The sequence below is a fragment of the Schistocerca gregaria genome, chromosome 6 (genome assembly GCF_023897955.1).
Source record: "Schistocerca gregaria isolate iqSchGreg1 chromosome 6, iqSchGreg1.2, whole genome shotgun sequence".
Classification (NCBI taxonomy): domain Eukaryota; kingdom Metazoa; phylum Arthropoda; class Insecta; order Orthoptera; family Acrididae; genus Schistocerca; species Schistocerca gregaria.
This window is the reverse complement of record NC_064925.1, coordinates 336,618,953-336,635,858: the sequence shown is the minus strand read 5'-3', so window position 1 is coordinate 336,635,858 and position 16,906 is coordinate 336,618,953. Positions and strand designations below refer to the sequence as shown.

The following is a 16,906-nucleotide window of genomic DNA, read 5'->3' as shown; positions in this document are numbered from 1 at the left end:
TTTAAAGGCATCTACCCACTAGTACATTCTTCTCACATGAATGCAGCTATCTCCATAAATTTACAACATCCGCCCCTCAACATTGAAAATCATATTACTGCTTTCTCTTCTTCTATGTGCACAAAGCTAGGGACATGGCCATTTTGTTTCTACTGCCTTTCCTATTCATCTCGTCATGGCATATGCTGGCACATGCTGCAACTTTCTCAAAGCATGCATTTTCACTTCCTGGGAGTTTCAAATGCCTGACATTTTAATTACATTTGATAATGATGGTTTCCTGTTACTTTCTGAATTGCCCTCATAGTTGTTTTGTGTATATGTAGTTCATGGCGAGCTCTTTTTTAATAAGTTTATGTTTGGCTAAAGTTTTAAGGATCTTAGGGCAATCTATGCCTTGACCAAGGATAGTCAATGAGGTCTATTATCCTATTTGAATAATGTGTATTAAGGTAGCCAAGTACTGTTCAAGAGGATAAACATTAGACCTGTGGATAGTGTGTAGTCTTGTAATTTTCCCTAGATTATGTCTTATAGTGGACAAAAATATTTCACTGAGTAAGGGAGTAACTGGAAAATCTCTAGAAATTCAGTAGAATGTTCATCACCAATGTGATGTGAAGCACCAAACTTCTACATATCAGCTTCATAAACTCATATGGATCTAATTATCCGTTAATACAGTTGGCCAGTCCTACAATATTTGAACTACAGCAAGTCATTTGGTATATGTCACAGTACTTAAAAATTTGAAATACTAATTCCTCTCATTGTAATTTAAAATTATGGATATAGTATGTGTTCATCACATGAAGCATTACAATAACTTTGAAGCACTTAATAACTATGGAGCAAATACAGTGTCCCTAAACAGTGCCTGTTAAAAAGCTCAGATGACAAAGCTAAAACATTGGAGAATCGACTCGCATGAAGGGCTTGAATTCTATAGCTCTGGCACAGCAGTTCTTGAATGTCAATATCTTGGCCAACAGTTCACACAATATGTAGTCTGCAGACCCCTAGCATTAATCAATTAAAAGTGTTCTAAAACCATCATGATTCAGATTAATCCAACAAGTAATTGATATCTCTTGTTCCTAGATTTTTTTTATCCACAAAATAATACACTGGCTATCATTTTACTGAGAATCCTACAATCATTTAGGACTTTGGACTATACATGCATATATGAATAAAACAACAAAGCAGCTGTGTTCAAACACACACATGACAATTTAGTCACAGCTGTACCCATACACAAAATAGTGTGAAATAGCTGTGATATTTTATGTGTATAAACCTCTGAAAATAATCTTTCAAGTAAAATGATATACATAATGTAATGTAATTTTGTAATGGATAGCAACTTATGAATAAACAGGCAAATCTTCTAAATAAATAAAACAACATGTGAAAATAGTTTGACAAACAATATGATATTATACTAATTAAAATATCAAATAGTTACCGTATTTTCCATCTCTTCTGCTTCAATAGTCCAAAATGAACCTGATTTGTAAGACTCCCATGCTTCATCCCATTGGTTTGTCAATTCCCAAACAACCTCTATTGCTGCTAATTCCTGCAAATTAAGAAGATACACTCATGAACTGCAAAAACACAAAAATATTGCCTACATATGTTTTCCTTGCACGTAAATAAGTTGTGTGTGTGTGTTTGTATGTGTTTGTGTGTGCATTCGCGCAGGTGTGTGTTTTCCATTTTCTAAGACTGAACACTGTACGTAACTTGATATAACTTGCCTTTTCCAGTGTTGCCAGTTCTGGTGTGTCCAATAGTGAAATTTTAAACATTCCCAGGTCAGTTTTTAATTGTGTTTCAGTTGCACGAAGATTTTCTAAACCTTCTCTTATGGTACGGAGTAAAGCAAGAGCATCTAAGTAAAGAAACAATGGTAGGGTAAAGCATAAAGTGGAGCAAGCTATAAACTATGGAATACAGAACATTTCAATAATAAATTTCTGTAAATCAGTTTCAAATGCCAGGCAACATAAAATTCCAAAATGTATATAATTATTTATTATTTTTTAGTTAGTACCTTTTGCATTACAAGCTGATGTAAATGGCCCAGTTGTCAAAAAAGTATCGAGAAGTTGAGTTGCATTTTTCTGGAAAGTCTGTGCAGTATCCAGAAGATTAGAACGAAATCTCTCCTGAAAATACAATTAAAATTACAAAGCTACATTTCAATAAAGTATTTTTTCTTTCTTTTATATTATCAACAGGACTGCAACAGATTCTCAGTAAAAAAATTAAGTCTTAATCTCAGAAAGACTCATATTACACAATTTCAACTTAATTAAATTGACTTGGTAATATCACAAGTAGTAATTAATGGACATATGCCAATGAAATAGTGAGTATAAAATTCCTCTTGTATGCTGGGTAACAGTTAAATTGGAGTAAATGCATATATAAACTGGCCAAGAAGCTCAAGTAAGCATGTTTTGAGTTCAGGAGTGTCCCTTGTCATTTTGACCTACAGGCATTGGGATAAGTTGTTTGAAATCAAACAATTGAAAATTCAGGATGGAATAATGACAACATTATCTAGGGGATAGATTGCTACTCACGATATAGTGGAGATGTTGAGTTACAGACAGGCACAACAAAGAGACCTAAAAGGCCTTCTTCTGAATTAGACAAAACACACACACACAGACACAAACACAACTCATACATACGACCACCTCTCTGGCTGCCGAGGACAGACTGCGAGCATGATGGAAGAAGCAATCTGGGTGATTGGAGTATGGAGTATGGGTCAGGGATGGGGAGGGATAGCAGGGTAGGAGTGGGATATGGTAAAGTGATGTTTGTGGGAGCATCAGGGGAGGAGGTGGGGAGAGGGTAGGGCAGCTAGGTGCAGTCTGGAGGTTACACAAAGGGTGGGGTGGGGCAACGTAAATGCAAAATGTAAAATGACTGTGGGTGTGTTGGAGGAACAGAAAGCTATGTAGTGCTGAATTGGGAACAGGGAAGGGGGTAGGTGAGGGAAGAACAGTGACTAAAAAAGGCTGAGGCCAAGAGGGTTACGGGAACATAAGACATACTGCACGGAGGGTTCCCTCCTGCACAGTTCAGAAAAGATGGTGTTGACAGGAAGAATTCAGATAGCACAAGCTGTGAAGTGGTCACTGAAATGAAGAGTGCTGTATTGGGCAGCATGCTCAGCAAATGGGGGGTCCAACTGTTTCTTGGACAAAGCTTTTCAATGGCCATTCATGTGGACAGGCAGCTTATTGGTTGTCATGTCCACATAGAACGCAGCACAGTGGTTACAGCTTAGCTTGTATTTAACATGACAAGTTTCACAGGTAGCCCTGTCTTTGATGGGATAAGCGATGCTTATGATCCGACGGGAGTAGCTGGTGGTGGGAGAATGAATGGGACAAATGTTATATCTATTACAGGGATATGAGCCATGAGGCATTTGGGAGCAGAGGTTGAGTAGGGATGGACAAGGATACTGCGCGAGTTTGGTGGATAGTGGAATACCACTGTGGGAGGGATGGGCAGGGCAGTGGGTATGACATTCCTCATTTCAAGGCATGATGAGAGGTAATCCGTTGCTCACAGTTTGGCCTCAACAGCCAGAGACAGTAGTCATGTGTGTATGAGTTGCATTTGTGTAAATGTATGTGTGTGTATGTTATCTAATTCAGAAGACCTTCTTATTGAAAGCCTATTTGTTTATAAGCCTTTTTGTTGTGCCTGTCTGTAACTCAACATCTCCACTTTATGGTAAGACTTTTGTTTAGACAAAGCAGATTTAATTCATGGTTAATTTATTCTTTACTGAAAGCTACTTAACTCTTGTGGTTAGAGCTCTTTTTTTCTCTACATTTACAATCAGTTGACATGTCACTATTTTAAACTAAAGTTCCTCAATCATCAGATTTGGTGAAGAATAAAATGATGATCTATTGTGCAAAATGACACCATCTCCCAATAGTAACAGTGGCACTTACGGTATATGAAATTACCATGAGGCATGTCCAGTGCTATTTGTGTACTTGCTTTTGAAGGCCATTCATCCAACATTATACATGAACTCACACTTTAATATTACATATCTACAAAACAATGTTAGGATTGGTGACTGCTTTACTTATGGTGCACATGTACAATGATGTCTCTAGGAATATATGGGCAGAGTTCTCCCACTTTCAGATTAACAGATAAATCATGTTAGTGACAGAAAAAAATACATTACTTAGTTAAATTAAAACACAACAGTGTATCTATTAAACCTGTGGATTTTGTTCCTTTTGCAAAATATCACCTCCTTTCAAGTGTAAAAAGTACGACATATCAAAATTTAACATTTTTTTCAGCTGTGAATGAGATTTTTGGTTTTTATTTGGTATTCATATAAGATAACTTATTGCAGTTGTTAAGTACCTTATTTCTCTCCACTAAATCAGTAGCTTCACCATACAACAGCTCACAATACTGCTCCCATGTACTTGGTAGAAATTTGATACCATTGTTCATTTCTAAAGGGATATCAGCTTCATGGCGTTCTGTGGGGGGAAAAAGTGCATTCATCAGTTTATGGATGCAGAATATTCCTTCATATTTCTCTTCATATGTATAGGACAATCTACACATTACAAAAACAGAATTCACACTATAATTTCCCAAACGATAACAAGCTAGTGTGCTACTAAAATAGCACTTGATCAATTTAGTAAAAAAATAAAAAGAATGTTATGCACATATTTGAAAATAAAGAAGACTTATTACTGTTGGCAGAAAACAACTGATACAATGGGAAAACTATGCAGCGACCACAAATTAATTCTCATTCTAAATAATACCTTGTAATAATCATCTTTCACCTTTACTCATGTTTCATTAATAGCAACAAAGCAAACAGTAGCTGTGTTTTTACACATTTCAATAAAATCAATTAAGAATCAATGCTAAAATTTTCTATACACAAAAAAAAATGCAGGACTCAATCCAAGATATGAGCAGCAAAAGCAGTCTGACACCTTACAAAGACATTATCAAATATTTGTCAAATTTCAGTGTATGGTGTCTGTTTGCATACATTCCCCCAGCATGTAAATCACATGGATTAGATCAGTGTATTAACAGACCAGTCAACTATCCTAATATAGAAAAAAGAATGAAACTTTGAACGTAACAATATATTTTCCAGCCACATAATCAACTGATGAGTAGTACATCATAAATGGGGGTCAGGTCAAGGTCTGCTTCATGTTCAGGCAAACCCGAAGAGTAGGAGTGGCAGAATGGGTACTATTTCAGCAATAGCAGTGTGCATATATTGTCAGAAGTGCAAGTCATGTGTGCTACCTAAGCAAACTATGGAAAAACATAGCTGACAGCAGCCTGTAGCTGACAGCAATACAGCATCACAAACAAACAGAACTTCAGTTACGAGCAGCAGTTGGTGACTGAGTGGTTACAGCAAACAGCAGTCACTGGTAACAGTCAACAACAATATTGACACACATACAACACTCAGCATACATGGGATGGAGAAGACCGCAAAATGCAAGTGTGGAAAGCTGGTGAAATTGTTCTTCTATACTGTTCTCATGATCATTTAACCACTGCTGATACAATAAAACTGTAAGCTAGTGAAGGTGGTTCCAATTCATGTTGCTAGAAATTGTGGGTGTCCGAAATCAGCTGGGGTGATAAGACCAAAAGAATCCACTTGATGGTAGTCACACAGTCTTTGTCAATGCTGTGGAATAAAATATGAGACCTAGATCAACATTCTGAAAGCACTAATAATGCTATGAATAGGTATATCAAAAGACAAATAGGATTATTATAGGGCATTATTGATGGACTTTCAGATGTGAAGACTAGATTCCAAAATGCTGTCAAAGCAGTAGAATATAATTTTGGAGGCCACATTGAGGCACTTAAGATTACAAGGAAGTGACATGAGAAAAACACAAACTTCACTCTGCAGGTCAATTAAGATGGCAAACTGGAATGATAAATCAAGGGCGGAATAGAAAAAGTATAACTTTTGAAACACAGTAAATGTAATTTCACACAGAAATGTCATGTATGGGTGTCATGTATAAAACGTATAAAATCTTTTTCAGCTGGAGCGGGGTACTTTGTAGTTGACTTCTTTGCTGTACTTAAGGAGAGATTGATGTAGCAAGAATTATATTTATCTAAAGTAACTTGGAAGGAACAGTACAGGCATAAGTGTATCAGAACTTACGTTTCTTTACAGATTTGGCAATTTTCAAAGTTATGTTGCTGTCAGAATACTGGGATCAAGTAAACCAGCAAAGGCTGTGAACTGAATTTTTGAATGGGTCAGTCAACAACAAGGGGAAAAGACAGTATGTGTGAACTCTGTCACTTAAAACTGGACGGTTTGACTCCTATATTAATTTGAGAAAGTTAAGTAAGATAATGTGCACAATGACATCTGTTTTTAAGTTTCTAATAAAAGAAAGAAAAAAAGAAGGGAAAAGAAATTGGTTTCACAATGAATCTTTCACTCTGTATCAGCCTATTCACTATTGTGAAACTTCCTGAAAGATTATGTGCTGGACTGAGACTTGCAGCAAATTCTCTTACTGACTGACAATTTGAGACAGAACACGTAGCTTTAATTCTGCTGGTTTATGTTAAGGAAAGTTCAACATTCAACTCATATAATATCAGCTGTTGGAAATAATTATTTTCTGCTATGTTAACAACTTGATTGTCATGTTCCTACATTCGAATAGGTCATTTAATAGACAACATTTGACTCATGTTACAAAAATTTGATGACATACAATCACACTTACCCAGGATTTGAAATCTTGTGTTAATAACAGGAAATTCTTTCTCTTTGCTTTGTACTTCTTCAGTAAGACGTGCATGCAGCCTCATTGCATTATCAAGCTCATCTAAGTCTTGTGGTTCATGCATTAATCTGTATGGAGAGGGCATTAAAATGATTTAATATCACTAATGACAATATATTAAATAAAATTTGAAGACCAGGATAATAACATAAGCAGATAATTTATTTATGAAACTTTTAAAGTACAGCTCATGTAGAAAATAGGTCTTCACATCTGCTGAATAGGTGTTACATAAAGGACATTTTGATCTTAGACTGTTATCCTCATTTATTTTCTGCCTGGGGATATTATAAAGTGATATGCTGTAAAAACAGAGGTACAAATAATTCAATTTTTTTGAAATGAAGAACAGATCTTCATAAAGAATCCCAGAATATATACTGGTATCTTACTTGTGACATTATGTACGATGCCTAAATACACGTACCAGTATTTTAAGAGACTGTAAGGAAATCAGTGTGATTTGTACCTCCATTTCTGTAGTATACCATTCAACAAAGGACTGTGGTGAAAACTGCAACAGTAGTGGAAAATAAATCAAAGATTGTCTAAAATTTTGTGAGGCTGTGGAAACTGATAGTATGAAATTAACCAAGATAAGAGCTGTTTAAGTATTGATAAATAAATGTGCATGAAACAGCTGACAACATAATTCAGGGCAGCAGCTTAATAATTACTGACCCATACCATCTTGGCATCAGACACTCAAAAGCAGCCATCCCTTACTTATTCAACCGACAGTTTTATTGTAACAGTGAAACAGATGTAGCAGTTAAGTTGCATTACCTGTAAGTACTGTAGAAATGTGTACTAAGTGATGTTACAGTCAAATATTCAAGTATAGCTCACATTTAGATCTCTGAAAGTAGCTTTGATGTCACAGAAACAAGAATACATTTATCATAAACAGCAAACACAGTATACCTGTACCCATAACTGTTGATTACTGCTAGATGCTGAAAGCTAAATCAGAGAGAACTTGATGAGCATTCGCTGGAGTGTTGTTGGCTTAAGGGAAGAATGCTTTAAAGATGAACACTGCACTCTGTTAAATCTAGAGATTTGTTTTATTTATGCATTGAAAGTGAAGGAAACTCATGTGCAGTTGGACTGCTTATAAACAAGAATTTTATGAACCATGTTTCAGTATTGGAAAATATAAAATAGCTCGATTAGTCTCAAGCTTGTCACAGGAGTATAAAGTGCAAATGCTACAACTTCTTGCACTAACATCAAGTTACCTACAAGAGACAAAAAAGTCTTTTCATGAAAGCCTTCAGGTAATCCATGAAAACAAAAACATACCCACTTCAGAATAGTATTAAGTTAATTCTAATGTCAAAGTGAGCACTTGCCAAGAGCAAGACACATAGGTAGGAACTATGAATCTGATGAAAGAATGCTCATCAAGAATACATTCCTCAACAGCAACTGAAATCAAAATGAACATAAACAAGTTCCAGTTACAGCAATCAAAGCCTGACACACTTTCCAGAATTTTCGCTCTGCAGTAGAGTGTGTGGAGATAAGAAATTTCTGGGAGGTTAGAACTGTGTCTTGGACTGTACTCAAACTGGAGATCTTAGCAAGTGCTCTACTGACAAAGTTTCAAGGTATGCTGTGTTCTATAAGTGTACTGCACATGGATATTTACATCCACAGTCTTCTTTGAAGTGCATTGCAGAGGGTACTTCCTCTTGTACCACTTACTTTGTTTCCCTCCCCTCCTATTTGCATATAGTTAGCAAGAAGACTGACTACTTAAACACCTATGTGTGCACTATAATTAGTCTAACCTTGTCTCTTCTATTCCTACAGGAGCAATAACCAGAATGTTTGGTTGAGTTCCTAAGTTTCTCAGTTAACACAGGCCCTTCAAACTTTATAAGTTTTTGAACTGAACAAATTTAAATTTCTGAATATTTAAGGCAAGTTGCCAATCTGTACAAAGAATTTTCAAATTCTATAAAGATGGTGACTGAATATTTGAGTAGCTTTCCTTTCACAAATAAACCTTTGTCTAATCTTACTTCCATCATACCCCAAACAGCTGAAACCTTCTTACTGCTGTGTGTGCCCTCCAAAACAATATCAAATCCTGCCACACTACCCACACCTAAATGTCCCCTCCCCCCTCTTTCCTCTCATTTACACCCATAACAATCAGCTCCTTATCTACATTGCATCTATACCATTATAAACAAAACTCAAATTACGTAATCCACAGCTGGTTACCAAGTTTTACCACCGACACAACATCAATATTGTGACACCAACACTATAAAGGTCATCACACAGGTCATTATCAAATCAGAATCACCTGTTTTGATAGTCCATTTGTGTTTATCATCTTTCAACCCTTTAATGACTCTGTAGGGCTGACGAACAGTCACTTTGCAACTACAAAACATAGAATAAAGTTCAAATACACAATATCGGAGTAAAAGGTGTGCAGCTGATACATATCGGAAATGAAGTCCACATAATCAATAACATTCTCAGTAACAAAATGTAAATAACGAAATGAAACAGGAGTCTATTATAGGTAGATGAATAATGTGGATACTAACTTTCTCGAATAATCCTCCATATACTTGTAGAAATCTAAAATCATATCATTTGTTGTACGGCACAACAATTCTGTCAGTTTCTTCTGCCATTCCACACAGTGCATAATGATAGATTTCTTTACTGCAGCTGCATTAACTTCAGAGAAGTAAACAAATGAAATTGTATCTTCCATTTGTACATTGTTAGCAATTTCTGTGTACCTGAAATCAAAAGTTTTAATTAGAAGTACTCAAAACCTATGGAAATCGGCTACTGATGCATTTTAATAGTTTTAAGATGATGTAGAGCCTGTATGCAAACTGAACTGATATGTCAAAACTGTATAGAGATGGTGCTTATTACATATGAGAAAACTGTTCCATGGATCGTTATTGCAATATCTCACTATGACGTGGTATGAATCAGTTTTACAATTCTAGAGCAATTTTTCAATGAAAAATATAAAAATATGCTGACCATTTACATGACTGTCTAATTTTTTTCACACTGATGTCCATTTACCTTTTCACGTAAAATGAGTAATTCACTGATGGAATATAAATTATGTTTGCTTCTCAGCAGCAGAGGTTATGAACAGCACTCTGGGGTATAGGAACAATCGTTCAGCATTTTCTGCTGGTTAATACTTTTATTCCTCTAAATTTCATTATTTTTACAGCAAAAATTTTCTAGGTTTTACTGTTATCAATTTAGTGCACATCCCAGATAGATGTAGCAAAGCTATTTTGTGCTGTGGTGAATGAACAAACTGAAGTATGTGGTGATAACAATGGTGGTGATGGTGGTAGTGGTGGTGGTGGTGGTGACAAAGATACTGGTACACTCAAATACAGAACATGTAAACTGGCAGAGTAAAGTGCTGCAGTCGGCAATGCCTTATAGACAACAAACATCTGAAGTAGTAGGTAGGCCAGTTACTGCTGCTACAATGGCAGGTTGTCACGATTTAAGTGAGTTTGAACATGGTGTTATAGTCGGCACATGAGCAATGGGACACAGCATCTCCGAAATAACGATGAAGTGGGGATTTTCCCATGCACCATTTCACAAGTATACCATGAATATCAGGAATATGGTAAAACATCAAACCTCTGAGATCACTGCAGCAAGAAAAATATCCTGCAAGAACAGGACCAATAAAGACTGAAGAAGAAAATCATTCAAAGTGACAGAAATGCAACCTTTCTACAAATTGCTTCAGATTTCAATGCTGAGCCATCGGCAAGTGTCAGTGTGCAACCCATTCAACAATGGGCTTTTGGAGCTGACAGCCCTCTCGTGCACCCTTGATGACTGCACAACACAACACAAAGCTTTCTGCCTCGTCTGGGTCTGTCAACACTGATACTGGCCTGTTGATGACTGATAATGTGTTGCCTGGTCGGACGAGTCCCATTTCAAATTGTTTCGAGCAGATGGACAAGTACAGGAATGGAGACAACCTTATGGATCCATGGACACTGCATGTCAATAGGGGACTGTTCAAACAGGTGGAGGCTCTGTAACGGTGTGGACATGTGCAGTTGCAGTGATTTGGAACCCCTGACACATCTTTATATGACTCTGACAGGTGACACATATGTAAGCATTCTGTCTGATCACCCACATCCATTCATGCCCATTGTGCATTCTAATGGACTTGCGCAGTTCCAACAGGACGATGCAACATCCCTCACGTCCAGAATTGTTACAGAGTGGCTCCAGCAACACTCTTCTAAGTTTAAACTGGCCACCAAACTCTCCAGACATGAACATTATTAAGCATATATGGCATGACTTGCAATGTGCTGTTCAGAAGAAATTTCCACCCCCTCATGCTCTTACAGATTTATGGACAGCCCTGCAGGATTCATGGTGTCAATTTCCTCCATCACTACTTCAAACATCAGTCAAGTCCACGTTACACTATGTTCCAGCATTTCTGCATGCTTGTGGGGGCCCTACAAGATATTAGACAGGTGTACAAGTTTCTTTGGCTCCCCAGTGTATTTATCCCCTTTCAGTGCGGCTATTTAATTTCTTTCCAGCATATATAAACTGGAGCAACAACTCGTGAAAGTGCACTTTACTGGGAGGAAAAAACAAACAACTCTTTGTTTTGCAAAAGAATGTATAAATTCCGTTAAAAGTCTAATGCTAATGTGTGTATTAGGGTTGTTAAAGGGTAAATTAAATTTCTGATAGGTTGAATTCTAGTTTATAGCCCATAAGTCTGTGGTTTAAGAATGTTTATCTTGCCTAAAAATGTTACAGTCTGAGTTATGAGTTACTTCTATGGTGTGCTTGTGTTGCGCCCCCATCTAAAGCAAACCCTCATTGAAGTAAAAAAGCCTTGGGTCTTCACACACTTGTTAAAAAGGCAGCTGCTTCTGGACTACAGAAAAGCTGAAGTAGAGCAGCCAGTCACTGAAATTAAAAACCACACATTGGAAAACCATCTTTTTGAATGTTGAAACAGTTTCTTCATTGGTGGAGGGGGACACAGAGACAGAACACAGAGAAAAGTTAAACTGGTGGAGGAAAGAAAATATTGCTTTCGGTGCTGACCAGGAGAAGGAAAGAAGTTGACAGACAATGATAGTGAATAATTAAATTATACAGCAATAATACTTACTGACTTGAATCTACTAGTTTGCCTACCTGATGTTCATCCTTTCGGAATGAGAGCTTCATGATAGTCATATCATTATCGACCAAGCCATGTAGAGATCTGTGTAAATGAGGAAATTGATCCTGAGGGAAATACTGAGAGAAATCTAGAATGTCTTCATGTTCCCTGTTGTATAGGAGATCAGTCGTTTCAAGCTGCAGGTGAGAGTGAATTCGGTACTGGAAGCTTTTTCATTTTCCCATTCAGTTGCACTACTACAAATCTTGATTTATTTTACAACATGACATGTGCTCCATTTGCAATACCATAAACTAATAAATTCTATGACAAAGGTATATTTCCTACACTTCCTTGAACACGCCTAATAATTTCACATCCAGATGTGTGCCTGTGATATCTACTCTTTCATAGAGCACAAAGAATGTGCAATAAACTCTTCACATAGATTTTGCAAGCTAGCTCTGAATGTTGTCTGCCACAACCATTGTGGAATCAGGTTGCTATGTTTGATAGTGGCGCCAAACAAAACTGTTCTGCCTGAAGTAGTGTAAATATTCAGCTGCAACTACCAAGTATTCTTCTATTAAATCATCATTTGTGAAAAAGTGCAAGGATTTTGTGACTAGTAGTGCAATTTTGTGTCCCATCTGAACAGTACACGCACACATTTGATTTTTCTTCCTCTTCTTCCACCTCTTCAGAAAGCTTCCTTTTAAGGTTTTAAAACCTCTTGTCATATACAGGACTTTCACATTTTCTTTTTATGTATACTTTGGTGTGGTAAGATGTGTATATTGTTGTAGATTTAAGTTTTTGTATGTATTCTGTGTCTTATGATACACTAACCATTTTGTGAACTCATCTTTTTATGTAAACTGATAATATTTCTCACACTGTTAATCAAGATGCAAAGATATTGTCAGTGTTACACTATTCTGACACACCACTGCTCCTATTAGATTGCACCTCTGTCAAAAATGACCCTCGTCTATTCCACAGTTGGCACTTATCCCATGTTGCCATGACCACATGGTGCCTATGCATTTCCCTCACTCTCCACTGCACCGCAACTTCTCCGCTTGTCAATAAGAGCCTGAACAGATGCAAGTACTCACTCTCAAAATCAATGAGTTGTTAAGCCATGATAGAGACTTAAGCCATGATGCAGAGCAATGTTTAAACTCGGAGATCAGTTGACAGGTAACGTGCAAATCATTTTCATGTTTTTTATGCAATTTTAGTAGCAGTAATGGTACTAGTTTATTTCACCTGTTCATCATTTTTACAAGAATACTGGACATCTCATGGTATTGCAATTTAAGAACAAAAGTCTTATCAAAACATAGAGGAGTACACATAGTTACATGTCTCATTTGACATGGATGGGACAGGTAAGTCAATCCAAGGTAGGAACTATCCTGGTATTTGCCTGAAATAATTTAGTGAAACCACAGAGTGAGTAGATGTGGATTAGGGTCTCCATCATCCTGAATACAAGGCAATTTCATTTAAAATAGTGCAACCTCAATTTGTTTATTCCTAGTGTACAATACCGTTTTGTTTAAACATCATTGTTAATAATTATTTCATAATGTAAAAGGGTAGGGCTGTAGTGTTAATTCATTCCACAAAACCACCATTCACTGCACATACTAATCAGCTGACATCAGGACCATGAGGAAGATTTTTGTGTACCACACCATACTGCTGGTAACAGGGCTGAAGCATGTTAATACCAACATTGAGCATTGTTAAAGAAGCATCTAAATAGAAAAAATTAGTGATGATTAAATTTTTAAAACATGAATATCATTTCTGCTATAAATATGGAAGTTAGTGGCAATGTCCATGTGAACAAGAGGTTTTCTTGATGGTTTCTCATGCCTACAAAACAGACAGATGTTTTATCAATTACTCATTTTGGGTCTTTATAATACTAATATCATATGTCAGTTATTGAAAGTATGGATTGTTGTGTCACCAGGTGATGGGGTATTTCCAAATACGGCTTTAAATTTTAAAAAGGCTTACGTGTTTTAGGTTCTGGAGCACTAAAACTGCCAAAAGCTGCAAAGAACATTATACTGCACTAAAAAACAATTCTTGAAAAGCTGCAACATTTTGATGAGAGACATTCCTTGATGCACTGCACCTTTCAGTGGGCTAACTCAGTTGAAAACCTGTGAGCTTTATATTAGTTCAATTCAAGGTGAAAAACAATGAAATCATAAACTACATTGCTTTTAGAATGTCTAATGTCCTAACTACTTAAAGTGTGAGTTTGAATCTGGGTTATATCGGTTTATTCCCCCAAACTACCTTCCAATTCTTTAATAGGTGACTTACTTGGAATTTGCAGCCACTCTTCTTTACTGGCTAGCTGGCTGCTGGAAACTCTCTTGACTTCCTCTCTGTGGAATAATGTCAGGTACAGGAAATTTTAGAGTCTTTCTATTTATAAAATAAGTAGACATACAAACTTTACTTTTTGCCAAATAATGACGTATTGGCCCTCCATACACAATAAAACTCTCACTTTCCACGTCAATATGTAACTACCTGTAAGTCTCTCATACAGCCGAATGTCAGAAACAAATCGAATTACAGTTAAAAGAAAGTTGGCTTAGATACCATAACTTTTATTAACATGAATCAGAAAATAAGACTTGCCTATAGCAAGCTCATGTTAAGAGTTTTCAAGAGTTCTTTTTCATCTGTTCTTGTTTTAATAACAATAGTCAATGATACAATAAGCACAGAGCTGCATATAAACTTCATGGTTCTTCCTTACACACTCACTAAAACACCTATGGATTGCACTACAATACTTTTTGGTGCTGTTCGTCCACTGCATCTACTTTCTTCCCACGACTGATTTTAAACCTGCACACACAAAAATGTGACGCTCAGTAGGTACGATTCTAACGTCCCACACTCATACACAGAATATTGTGTGTTCGAGGTGGTAAAAGGCTGAGTGGTTCTAGAATTTATGCAGAAATTCTTGAATCACTACATATCCTACATATCTTGTAAGATTTGTGACTTTTGCCATGATACTGTCTCCTTCTCCTAGGATCAGCACCTATTCCTTGCTTGTGGGCTGAACTTATGACAGCGCTTCCTCTTTCCATTCCAGCAGGTATGCTCCTTACAAAACATCCCTATTTTTTAGGCCATAGATCATCCTATCTCCACGTAGGTATGTCTACCCTTTCTACTTAGTGAATGCCGAATACACCCCCCTTATCCTTTCCGAGTAGGTCTCACAGTTCACTACGCTAGTATACATTTCTAAGTGTACCATAATTAAGTATCATCTGTTAAAGATATAAATATACTTTAAACTTCAAATTCATTCTTTAATATATAATTTATTCCCTAAGGTCCTCCTCTACTTATCAACTTCTATATTTTCAATAGATACTACGTCTAGATATATTATTTATGTCCTACTAGCCTTCAATTCTTCAGAGTACTTATGACATTGACGTTTCTCAATTATCATCATGACTAATTCCTTTCCTACTTTCATTTTCTTTCTTTGCTCACATTATTTCTTATTTATCCATTACTCATTAATACTTTATAGTTGTTCGTTAGGTAGCATTTTCATTCCGTAAACTTATATGCCTTTGTCTCTCTTTGCACCTGAGTTCATTCTGCCTATTCTAATATCTTTTTAGAACTGTCACTGCTATTTGTTTACGTGCACCTCTTCTTATGTACATTCGATGTAGAACCGTCTTAGCTTCCTATACATAGGTGCATATCTCCACATGCACACACATTTTCCCCCACAACACCTGGCGGTTCTCATATCATGACAGGCTTTGTTTTATGTAATTTAATGTTTGTGTAGAAGTGTATATTTGTGTATATGTGGATGTGTAGTGTAGTCTGATTTTTCAGCCTTTTTATCTAAATATAAAATTTAGGTTTCTAGTAAACACAGAAATAAGGAAGGACTTCTGCGATAGAAGTTTGTGAACATGAAAAGAGGGAAAAATATAGATAGGTCCTCCAATGAGAAGAAAGAAAAGAAAAAAATAGATGTGAATGCTAGGATTGAAGAAGAAAAGAAGATAGACTCAAAGACAGGAAACCCTTTCAAAGCCCTTCCCTAGGACCCTTACCCCTCAGGTACTTGAGTGAGATGCTGGAGGAGGTCTGGTGTTAAATCGTCCCCTACAGAACTGACTTGTCTCACTTTCACCCTTTGCGGTTCTCGAGGGAAATCCTAGCAACCCTATTGAAATGACAAATGTTGTAAAATCAGGCGCACTTGTTTCTGAGGGTTGTTTGAAAAGTGTTATGTGTGTTTTGTGTTTGCCATGATTTATCTTACCCATAAAAATGCAGTAAATGAAGCAGGCAGAAAGGAATAGAAAAGTATCAAAAATGAGATAGACAGGAAGTCCAAAATGGCTAAGCAGGGATGGCTAGAGGACAAATGTAAGGATGTAGAAGCTTACCTCACTAGGGGTCAGATAGATACTGCCTACAGGAAAATTAAAGAGACCTTTGCAGAAAAGACAACCACTTGTATGAATATCAAGAGCTCAGATGGAAACCCAGTTCTAAGCAAGGAAGGGAAAGCAGAAAGGTGGAAGGAGTATATAGGGGGTCTACACAAGGGCGATGTATTTGAGGAAAATATTATGGAAATGGAAGAGGATGTAGATGAAGATGAAATGGGAGATATGATACTGCGTGAAGAGTTTGACAGAGCACTGAAAGACCTGAGTGGAAACAAGGCCCCGGGAGTAGACAACATTCCATTAGAACTACTGACAGCCTTGGGAGTGACAGTCCTGACAAAACTCTGCGATCTGGTGAG

General features: G+C 36.8%; 1 protein-coding gene across 1 annotated transcript in view; it reads right to left on the bottom strand.

Moving 5' to 3' along the window:
• Nucleotides 1–16,906, bottom strand: part of LOC126278873 (dynein axonemal heavy chain 2) — a 914,655-nt gene that overhangs the window by 659,642 nt on the left and 238,107 nt on the right. Inside the window, 12 exon segments of the mRNA XM_049979148.1 lie at nt 1,469–1,582; nt 1,764–1,897; nt 2,060–2,174; nt 4,426–4,547; nt 6,825–6,952; nt 7,070–7,186; nt 8,240–8,315; nt 9,205–9,284; nt 9,455–9,655; nt 10,112–10,269; nt 13,732–13,829; nt 14,098–14,155. Of these exon segments, the coding sequence (XP_049835105.1) occupies nt 1,469–1,582; nt 1,764–1,897; nt 2,060–2,174; nt 4,426–4,547; nt 6,825–6,952; nt 7,070–7,186; nt 8,240–8,315; nt 9,205–9,284; nt 9,455–9,655; nt 10,112–10,269; nt 13,732–13,829; nt 14,098–14,155 (1,401 nt within the window).